This window comes from Cataglyphis hispanica, chromosome 16 (assembly GCF_021464435.1).
Source record: "Cataglyphis hispanica isolate Lineage 1 chromosome 16, ULB_Chis1_1.0, whole genome shotgun sequence".
Lineage (NCBI taxonomy): Eukaryota > Metazoa > Arthropoda > Insecta > Hymenoptera > Formicidae > Cataglyphis > Cataglyphis hispanica.
In genome coordinates this window covers 4,763,805-4,775,787 of record NC_065969.1, presented here as the reverse complement: position 1 = coordinate 4,775,787, position 11,983 = coordinate 4,763,805, and the positions used below count along the sequence as shown (strand labels likewise).

The 11,983-nt window shown below is 28.1% G+C and overlaps 2 protein-coding genes across 3 annotated transcripts; both read left to right on the top strand.

Annotated features, from left to right (window-relative positions):
* Positions 1-187: 187 nt before the first annotated feature.
* LOC126855738 (uncharacterized) lies at positions 188-6,870 on the top strand. Of its 2 annotated transcripts, none has more exons than XM_050603603.1 (10): positions 188-437; positions 559-860; positions 1,114-1,679; positions 1,867-2,098; positions 2,189-2,382; positions 2,531-2,641; positions 2,853-5,777; positions 5,942-6,192; positions 6,272-6,524; positions 6,610-6,870. In XM_050603603.1, the coding sequence occupies exons 3-10, from the start codon at positions 1,293-1,295 to the stop codon at positions 6,673-6,675; spliced, it is 4,419 nt and encodes a 1,472-aa protein (XP_050459560.1). In that variant the 5' UTR covers positions 188-437; positions 559-860; positions 1,114-1,292; the 3' UTR covers positions 6,676-6,870. The 2 variants fall into 2 exon arrangements, with proteins under 2 accessions (XP_050459560.1, XP_050459559.1); XM_050603602.1 differs by having other exon boundaries at positions 1,109-1,679.
* Positions 6,871-7,200: 330 nt separating this feature from the next.
* LOC126855489 (asparagine--tRNA ligase, cytoplasmic) lies at positions 7,201-10,441 on the top strand. The gene is made up of 10 exons (XM_050603178.1): positions 7,201-7,395; positions 7,570-7,630; positions 7,843-8,250; positions 8,316-8,473; positions 8,548-8,691; positions 8,770-8,918; positions 8,995-9,123; positions 9,213-9,462; positions 9,545-9,808; positions 9,906-10,441. The coding sequence occupies exons 2-10, from the start codon at positions 7,606-7,608 to the stop codon at positions 10,035-10,037; spliced, it is 1,659 nt and encodes a 552-aa protein (XP_050459135.1). The 5' UTR covers positions 7,201-7,395; positions 7,570-7,605; the 3' UTR covers positions 10,038-10,441.
* The last annotated feature ends 1,542 nt before the right edge of the window (positions 10,442-11,983 follow it).

Genomic DNA, 11,983 nt, shown 5'->3' with positions numbered 1-11,983 from the left:
GCGATAAAGTCATAGACTAGTCCTTCTCTAGAAAAGGCATGTTATTGACATCTGTCTCCGTGATGCTGATTGGTTCTCTCGTTGTTAGAGTGCAAGTGGACCTATCTGGGGTCAGACTTCAAGTTACACACATGCAAAAAAATCCCTCACGGTTCGCGGCATCACTGATTAATATGTATGTTTGCCCCGCTTTACTTACATAGTTTTAGGTAAAGATCAGTGTAAAATTATCATCGCCTGTAATCACGTTTTGTGACATTATTAAAATTATTTTTTATCATTTTTTATCTGTATGAAATGCAGCATGATCCCTTAGATGAGACGTACAGAAAAGCACGTCGATTAAGAAACACACCGCTGCAAAAATATATTCGAATCACATCGGCTATTATAACGCTTATGTTTGCTGGTGCAATGTACATTTCTTATAGAAGAAAGTAAGTATTTATTATTTTATAAGTTTAGATATACATATGTATATTTATTAGATCATTAAATTTATAATTTATACTTTGTTTTAAAATACAAATTTTATCAAATTTTATTTTATAATTATAGTATTCTTCCGCTCTTAAACGACGAACAATATAAAAAGATCTGTGAAGAAGATCGTGCTTTGCCATATGATTTTATGTCAAGTGTATTCATGAAAAGAATTATTGGTAAACTAGAAGAGAGACAAGAAAAATTGAAAGCAGATACTGAGTCAAAAAATCAAGTGAAAGATACTCAGGCAAATAAAGATTAAGCAATATCATATTCAACATTTATATGGGAATGATGGATGTTGAAAAAAATAGGTTACATAAGTCTAATAGTCCAAACAAAAGATTAAGATTAAAAAAAAATTATATGGAAAGGTAGTATCAATATGTATGTAAAATATATTAAATAGTCTTTCTTGCATAGCTTTTGTAGTTTCATTCACTGACATGTATCTGTTCCTAAAAAAAAATGTGATGAGAAAAAAAATTTATATATGAATTATATCTAAGAATTCCACAATCTTTTCATTATAATTTTTTCCTTAATAAATTTTCATCCTATAAATAATTATTTTTTTTTAAATATATGCATAATATTTGAAAATATTTTTTTATATTCACAGTATAGATAATAAAACTTATCTTTCTAATGATTCCAATGATAATAAAAAAAATGATAATGCATGCACATCTCAATCTTCATGTGATGATGACAGTATATTGGATTTCAAATCACCAAAAAGGAAAAATACCGTGCAAACAAAAATTATTAAGAGCAATAAGCTTCTAGATAAATCAAAAAAGAAAATGCTTTGCAGTAAATCTAAAGTAATTATCAATGGAAGAAAACTCGAAGGCAATAAATTATTGCAGAACAAAAAGATTCAACATGACATACAACAACCATCAATTGAGTCATCCTTTTTTAAATGTGAAAAAAAAGAGATAGATTCATTGCAAAGTTCAACTAATGCAAAAATAGCTTATGTATGTCCATTGTGCTTTAAAAATTTTAAAGATGAAAGTTTACAAACCATACATATGAAGAGTTGTGCGATAAAAAATAATGTGTCAACAAAAACATTGATGAATGCCATGGAACTGCAAGAACGGCAAGCTGCAGAAAGAAAATCATTAGGTTTACTCTCTGCTCCCATATTACAAGATAAGAAGAAACCTATTTCACGTAAAATGGTAAGTATTAAATCTTTTGAGTGCTGGCTAATAGTAATCGTTTTTTTGTGTTATTCTTATCCGAAAATTTAATTTTATTTAGTATTATGTTGTATTATAGCTGATAGCCCCTGTAGTGATTAAGCTATTAATAAAAACACAAAAACTTTCAAAGCAGTTGTAAATTTTAAATATACAATTTTTCCAGACATCATCTAATGATCCCGATTTACAACTTGCTTTAGCGCTTTCTAAATCTCTATATGAAAAAGAAGAAATGGAAGAGTGGGATGAGGCTCAAATCTTAGCTATATCATCTAATTCATTGTCAGATAATAATGCAGAATATTCTCAGAAAGCGACATTACAAAGCTTTGGTTTTACTAGCAATAGAAATATATCACCAACAAAAAGTTGGCCCACAAATAAGATTAAAAAAAGTATAAATTACTTTATACAGTTAATAAAAAACCAATCTGCTAATAATTAATATAAGTTTATGTACATATCTTAATTTTCTGTTTCTTAAGGAGGAAAACCTATCGAACCGACTATTTTACAAAGACGTACAGCTGCTGAAAAAGAACGTATTTTAACAGAAAGAATAGCAGAAATACTGATGGCCTATAAAGATTTTACTCAAATATCGCAAGGAGAACACACTAACAATATCAAAGAAAAAATTGTTCTAAAAAATCAATTACTTCAGCAATTGCATCAAACTGTAATTATACTATAATATATAACTGTAATATGTAATATTTGATATAATATATAACTGTAATATGTAATATTTGATTTATGATGTAATTGAAATTTTCCAAATCGAACATGCTCACAGACTTTAAGAACTATGTCTCATTGTTTTCAAGGAAAACACATTATGGGACAGGACGAGATTAACTCCAACTCAAAAAGTATTTTATGTAAAGCAACTATCGCCTCATATAACACCATTAGAACAGAAAGAGCAGAAATTAAATGTAAGTTTGACTGCTTTTTTCTAGTAAGTACACATTTAAGAATATTATATAATATATATGTTATATAATATATATAATATATAAATTATATAACATATATATAACACATAATATATGTTATATATATATATATATATATATATATATATATATATATATATATATATATATATATGAAATGTTATATATAATGATGTTACATATTTTATAGGAAGAGCAAAATATTAAAAAGCTTATGGAACAAAACATAGATAACAAAATTACTTCAGATAACAAACAAATACTAGAAACAAAAGAAATGAAAACTGTAAAAGTAGTGGATAACAATGAAGAATTATTTTCTTCAAATGCAGTCAAAAGATGTTGTAAAGAAAAGACATTTCTTAATATTCTTGCAACAAGCTGGAGAAATATGCTAAATGATAGTTCTGCAAGTGATATTATTATATTAGTAAAAAATGCCAGACACATTTGGGCACACAAATTAGTTTTCTATGCGCGTTGTTCAAATATTTTGCTTGATGTAGTTTCCAACGATACAGAGTTCTCTACTGTAAAAGAAAAAATTTGTTGGATTGATACAAACTATGATGTTGCTTTAGCCTTTCTAGAATTTGTCTATTGTGGAATAATCAATGAATATTCAAAAATATTCAATTCTGACACATCATTATCTGAAATTAGATTTTTAGCAAGAAAATACAAAGTAAATGATTTATTTGTTTATTTACGACAAAAAGAATTTAAATCTAATATAACAGGAACCAAACACGAGACTTGCGAAAAGAGTACGGAAAATGTATATGCAGATATGAAAAAGACTTTAAATGTTTCAAACATAAGCAAGTCTTCTATTAATGCATCACCAAATCATATATATGACTCAGAAAACGTTCAGTGTCCTCAAAAAATGTTATCACAAGAGAATAATGATAATTTACATTCTTTTGAAGATAATTACATATCTGCAAAGAACTCTTGCCTTTTGAAAGATGAAAAACCTACTTTGATAAGAATATCAGAAGATACAAATTCCAGAAGTAACACACCCACAAATTTGGAAATTTTTACTGCATCACCTGATATGTTTGATGATACACCTGATATAATGATACGTAAATCCATAGTACACTCTAATCATGAAAATCATGAAGATTCTAATATTCACATATTATTTAGTTTAATCAAACAAGATAAAGATGTTGATATCTGCAGTCAAACATCATTAACTGAAAAAAAACAGAGCACAGAATATTCGCAATTAGGCAAAGATATACCTATCAATTTGGATAATGTGGAACAAAATGTAATGGAAATTCATTCAGATTTTGAATCGAACTCTCAAAAGCTATTTATTGACAATAAATACGAAAATTCTTTAATCGATACTCCTCAAAGCAGTAAGTCGAAATCTATCCAGGATTCTTCCTTAAAATTAACAAAACAGAAAAGTAATCTTACATTATTCATCGAAGAGATGGAAAGACAAAATGCGAAACTGGATTTGGATTTAGATTCTGATATACAATATCCTGTAGAAATATCTCCTATGAAACATAAGAATCCATTTCATATAAATAGATATAATAATTTTGAAGATTCTCAATCTTATAATGATAATATTGAACAGTTAATTGAGGCAGAAAAAAAACCTAGTCGATTAAGTATAATAGAGCAGCATATGCAATCGTATGCCGATAAAAATCCAGAATTTTATACTCATCTTTCTAATAATGATGTAGATATTAAACAGATTAATACTTTGCATATGGTTCCTACATCCAAGACGACAATGAAATCTTCGTGTAATAATACACAAAGCTTCACTTCATCAACTGAGAAAGATGTTAATATTTCGGAAAAAATTGCAATCCCTATAACATTATCAGCAAGATGCTCACATATTGAAACAGTGAATCAATCGCTTAACGAAACTGTTCTTGATGTAGAAACGGACGACGAAGAAATTTCTATGTATTCTAGGTACATGAAAGATCATAAAGAGAATAGTATAGCAAACTATCGTGCAGCAATCAGGAAAACTGGATTGAATGATAGTTTATCTAACAAAAGTACATTATCTGATTCAGTCACTAGAAACAGTGATATCACTAATGATACTGAAAATGGTGTTTTGGATAAATCTGTTTTAGCACAGAAAGAAACAGATATAATTGTTTCATCAGATACGGAAGTTGAAAGCATATCTTCTAATGTTAGCCATCCCATTGCTTTGAAGAAAGATGACTCTGATTATGAAGATATTATGTCTCGTTCTATGCAGCAGTCTAAAAGAACATCAGAATATGACAACCAAGATATAGAAAATAAAAAAAGTAATCAATTCGTCCAAATTGGAAATATTTCAAAAGCCATAATCACAGATTTAGAGGAGGAAAAAGATATTAATAGTTCAACTAAATCAGATCGAGAGGAATTTAATGCTAGCAATACAGATGTGGCATCTAATAATAAAGATTGTAATATGATTTTCATGCAGAAAAAATTCAGATTTAATGAAACGAATGATGATCAAAAGGAAAAATCTATTTCGAGCCCGATTATGGTGCTTTCTAGTCCAGAGTTTTTAGATGTAGAAAACTTACTCTTAAATGAACATTGTGGTGAATCCATATCAGAAACAAATATTCGTGAATCAAGAAAATCGGACAAATTTTCTATTAATTTTGAAGATGAAATATATCTTGCAAATGTTGATATTGATATGTATGGGAAGCACGTTTTGGAAAAGAGTCAATCAACTAGTGTATTAAATGTGACAGAATTGAAGAAGCATAGTGCGCACAGACGCGATAATAAAAATAATGATGAAAATATTAGAGTTAACAATCCAACAATCAATAGTGATATCATACCTGTCTGTGAAAAATTAGATAATAATGCCATGTTTTTGACACAAAATTTTGCAAGCATTAGGAAATTTAAAAGGAAATCCTTATCTGAGGGACAAATTAACATAAATAAGCATTATAATCGAGAAGCATCTACATATGCATCTATGCAATTTAAATGTAATTACAATAACATAGGAAATATGAAAACTGCACTTAAAATTATTGAAAAAGATGTTACACCTCCACCTGATTACACTGGCATGAAAACTCCTGAATTACACGTAAGTTTATTGATAACAATAAACTGTTATGAAAGTGTGATTTTTTTTCTTAGCTTATTTTTTATTATTCTTAGATTATTTAATCTATTATCTATTAATTATCTATTATCTATTAATATTCTTAGATTATTTAATTTCTAAAAAGCATATTATTTAATTTCTAGAAAGAAATGAAGAAATACGGATTAAAGGTACAAAAACGTGGCAGGGCTGTAAAATTATTAACGCACATTTATAATGAACTTCACCCTTTAGTACCTATAGCTGAAATAACATCAATGCAGGAAGTCACTGAAATTTCAAGCGATGAAGATGAGGGTCCACCATCGAAGAAACGAAATATGGATAATAATAGTTTAGAAAAATTGTGTGATACAGAAGACAGTGATGACAAATTACTTTGTTCTCAAAATAGGTATAAATATTAAATTTTTCCAAATAATGCAATTAAAATTTATGTTATATAGTCACTATGATAATATTATCTATGTCAGTTGCAGTGATAGTGATATAAGTTCTGGAAAAGATCCAATTGGAAAAGAAATGGAACTTTCTGAAACTGAATCATTACTGGAAAATCCACCCAACATCCTAGAAGCCTTTACGGGATTACTTGATGTTGATAAAGATTTGCACAATAAAATATTGCAATATGAACCTGTAAATATTAAAGAGTTGCATAATACATTGCGGACACATGGATTTAAATGCAAACTTTCTAATCTCATGAATTTCTTGGATGAGCAGGTTTATTTCCTTTTTCTTTATACTTATATAATATAATTGCAATCACTAGAAATTATATGTTAATAATTTGGAATTTTAATTTTAGTGTATTACATTTCATATGCCAGAACAGAATGCCAGGACATGCAAGAGAAAAAATAGTTCTATATAAACAAAATACATTTAAAAAGCCTGTATTCATTTTTTTATATTATAAATATTTTTGAGTACAGAATTTTGTATATAATAACTAAACTTTATTGTTATAATATGTAATTGAGATAAAAAATGCACAATATATGCACATATATATATGATAATTGTGGAAAATGTATGTATAATTAATTTGTTCAATAAAATATTTCATTGTTATTCTCATATATTATTTTTATAATTTAATGAAATAATTTATATAGATCTAAAGATATATATACAAGAAAAATTTAATAATTTTTTATTCATTTTATCCAAGTTTAATAATATTTTTGCACAAAGTATATAATTGAAGGAATTATCTCTTTCTTACCTGATATCATTTATTCAATTAACATAATTATTATTTAAAAAACAAATTATAATAAGACAAAATTGAAAGATATAAACTAATAAAACATTTTAAAATTTAAGTTTGTATTTGCGCAACTAATCTGCAAAGCACTATGGGAAGAATCGCTCATGTATGCTATTATGCTATATGTATGTACGTACCTATCAGTATATCACACCGGATTATATCAATGGTTGCAGAACAGTGCGGGCCTGTGTGAAACGTGGCTGATGACACATTGCATTTTGTTGCATTTATATCGAACAAGCTTGCAGTAAAAAGAACTATTCTTCAAAATTGTCCCAATTATCTTAGGTGTAATTATCTGCTAACGAAAGAATACAGGTTAGAGGATATCTTTTATCTTGCACATTAAAAAAGATACCTTGAACATGTGTTAACATATAGTAATCTTATTTTCATATTTTATTCTAAAATTTATATTTTCTATATATTATGTAGTAGCATGATACTATATGCAAATTATAATTTAAAAACTAAATATTTTTTGTGTTATAGCATATTCAGCTATATACAAGGAGATTAGAAATCAATATGTCTGATAAAGAAGTATCAATAGGTAAATTGCATTATAATGTAATAAAAAGATCATAACTACAGAAACAATCATAAAAAGATATAATAATATAAAAGAAATATAATATAAAATTATATACATTGGTTTATAATATATATATTATATATAATATTAATACATATTACATATGATACATATTTATATATAATTAAATAACATTTATAATTATACATAATGAAAGAAAAATATTTTAGGTATTTATACATCAGAGAAGAATGGTAATGATGAGACAGGAGATGGTTCGGACAAAAACCCTTTTAAAACTATCTTAAGAGCAATGCGTCATGCTGGAAAAGAACCCTTTCCAGTTATCTACCAGGATTCTCATGAAGATGGCAAAAAGTATGAACCAGCATCTAAATCTCAATTAAAGAAGATACAAAAGATTTGGGTTAGAGAACAATACAAGAATGAAGAAAAGGAGAAAAAATTATTGGAGGATGAGGAAAAGAGATTGAAAAATCTCGATGAGGCTAAGGCAATTGTCATAGAAGAGGACAAATCTTTACCGGAAGCAAAACAAATTAAAATAAAAGAAGCTTTGAATCATAGAGATCAAAGAGTTAAGTTGTTTGGATGGGTGCATAGACTAAGAAGGCAAGGTATGTGATATTAACTTTAACATATTTCTGTTATAAAATAATTTATCAATTAATTTTTATTATAGGCAAAGCTCTCATGTTCATCACATTGCGAGATGGGACAGGTTTTTTACAATGTGTACTGAACAATAAGCTTTGTCAAACATATGATGCTTTGACCCTTGCCACAGAAGCTGCTGTTCAATTGTTTGGAACTTTGAAAATTGTCCCTGAAGGAAAGAGTGTACGTTAATTATATTACAAATATATTGATTACCTGGATAAAATGTATATATATGCATTATTTCCTAATTTCAGGCACCTGGTGGGCATGAATTGCTTGTTGATTATTGGAAACTTATTGGTCCATCGCCTCCTGGTGGAGCTGATTCAATTTTGAATGAAGAAGCTTTACCTGATGTACAATTGGACAATAGGCATATAATGATTCGAGGGGAAAATGTATAAACAAAATTTCTGTTTTTGGAATTAATTAATTTCTGTTAAAATTAAGTCATCAAAGATTATTATCTATTTCAGACATCAAGAATCTTAATCATGAGATCTATATTAATTGAAGCATTTAGAGATCATTACAAAGATCGCGGTTATTATGAGGTAACTCCACCAACCTTAGTGCAAACTCAAGTGGAAGGTGGTTCAACTCTCTTCAAATTAGATTACTTCGGGTATGTATTAGACAAATAGAACAAATTGTTAAGTGTATTAAATTGTTAAATACAAATCAATTATTATCTTTTTCAGAGAAAACGCTTTTCTTACTCAGAGTTCTCAACTATATCTTGAAACTTGCATTCCAGCAATGGGAGATGTATATTGTATCGCACAATCTTATCGAGCAGAGCAATCGAGAACACGTCGCCACCTTGCTGAGTATGTATATAAATTTCTTTGTATAATTAACTGATATACCTATATTCTTTTTGTAATTATTCTTTAATTGTTAAATTATAATTTCTCAGATACACGCACATTGAAGCAGAATGCCCATTTATCACGTTCGACGATTTACTCGATCGATTGGAAGACTTAATTTGCGATGTAGTCGAACGAGTTTTACAGTCACCGCTCGGTCATCTTGTCCAGGAATTGAATCCCGGATTTCAAATGCCCAAGAGACCTTTCAAGCGAATGAACTACAGTGACGCGATCGAATATCTGAGAGAAAACAATATCACGAAAGAAGACGGCAGCTTCTACGAGTTTGGTGAAGTAGGAATAAGTTCTCATACCTCCTCTATCTCGCGTTTTCTCCAAGACAAGATCTGTAAAATCTCGTAATCGTTCTCGGTAGGACATTCCAGAGATGCCAGAGAGGAAAATGACTGACGCTATCAATGAACCGATACTGCTTTGCCGTTTTCCCACGGAAATTAAATCATTTTACATGTCGCGTTGTGCGGAAGATGGACGTTTAACCGAGTCCGTCGATGTACTTTTGCCGAATGTGGGCGAAATCGTTGGCGGTTCGATGCGTATCTGGAATTATGAAGAGTTGATGGAGGGTTATAAACGTGAAAATATCGAACCGACTCCATACTATTGGTACACGGACCAGGTAAATAAGGAAATAAAATGAAATCTCGTAAAAATCGCGATTGTAAAATAATATATAGATAGTAAATTAAATAATTTTTGTATTACTTATTTTACAGCGAAAATATGGATCTTGTCCTCATGGTGGTTATGGACTGGGTTTAGAACGATTTCTGTGCTGGCTGTTGAATAGGTATCACATCCGTGAAGTATGCTTATACCCGCGTTTCCTAGAACGTTGTCGTCCATAAAAACATAACACAGGAATATGGATATTACATCTACGGCACATTTGAAGAGCGATATATTTCACTCTATACCATTACAATAAAATGTAATACTGCATTATATTAAAAAGAGCTATTACAATAGTTAAATTTTTCAAAAAAGCATAAAAATCACTTATAGAGATTAGATATTTTCTCCAAATATAAATTATTCTTTATCTGCTCCATTTAATTTGCATATATTTATTATATAATCGAGTATACAATGCCATCGATTTTGCTTACAATGGTTTAAATAAAGATTCACCAAAATATTTATAATCATACATGTATATGCAATGTATAAATACTGATATATTGTATATTTCTAGAAAATTTTTCTTTTCTGTAATGTTCCATATATAAAAAAAAAAGAGCGCTTAAAATTAGATTAATATTAAATTTTATTTATTCCTTTTATTTTGGTAAACATTTTGTAATTTCGAATTAAAGTGCAAGAAGTCCATGAATATTTATAAGTTTATCATGTAAATCAAACTATGTGTATTTGATTATATAAATTGGTAAAGATTATTATTCATAATGCGTGCATATATATATGAAACAAAATTAAATCTCTTATAGTTCTTTTATATATATAAAATATATATTATAATTATATAATAACTAATATATTTTTAACAAAGAATCTATATTTGCAACAGTTATTAATACTATTTTTTTTTTAATTACGAAGAAATGGGCCAGCATTATATATCTTTAAATAAATTCATATAAAATATATATATAATTCATATGATACAAAATTGGATGAAAAAAATATATTTATCTAAACATTTGCGAAACAATAAGGTTATCAAAGCAGGCTTGAATATTGAAACCAGTCTAACTGGAAAACTTCTCAAATTCATTATCCTATCATTTATATATTGCTGTTATTTAAGTAATTTGGTAATTTATATTTATACTATTGCAACAAAGTACATATATGCATATATGATAAACGACAAACTATTCCACAATAAAACAATATAAGATATTGCATAGCAAAATATGCTGTTTTCTAATTATTATCAAGTAAGTATATTACACATTTAAAAAAAAAAGAAAGATGGAGTTTATTAGAAGGCAACACATTTCAGGCTCTGTATTTCATTCATTATCCAAAAAATTGCACGCTATTTTTTTATGTTTATAGTATTTTAATTATTATAATATTTTAGTTAGCCACTTTATTAGCTTCGGATAATATTTTATATGTATATATGTATGTATATTTGTCACCAAGTGACATTGATGAAAAAAGCATCAAGAAGGAATACTTTGGAATACTTCGAGGATTTGTTCGAGCCAAGTTATCGAACGTATATTATACAATAATAACTTACATTGCACACGTTTCTATTTCAACAAAATAATACACAGAAACCTATAATGTTTCTCTTTAGCATAAAGAAATATCTCACATTTCATTATAGTCAATAACCGCTGTAAAGATCGGCTAAATCGTCTTTTAAATTACCCACCGATAAACAATAAAATTCATCTGATTTATAAATATTACATATATTACATATTAAAATATGAAGGTACGTAGATTACATATAATTTATTGAATTGTTCAATATTACTTTCATGTGAGAAAGGAATGATCATGTATATATTATATGTAGAATATATATGCTCCATACGAAATACACTTTAGGGTATGCAGTGCCGTTCTAACATCGCAACTGTCTTGGCACTACGATTACTTGTGTATGTCGTGTGTATCGCGTTACTTTGGTTTTTCTTTTTTTTTTTTTAATCGGGAGAACATTTGGACATGCTATCTAAGATTACAGCTTTACTATGTTTATAAGAACTTCAATTTTGGACAACAACAACAATATTCGTGCAGGATTCACTACTTTATTATATTTATATATATAATAATAATAAAGTAGTTTTGATAAAACAATATATATATG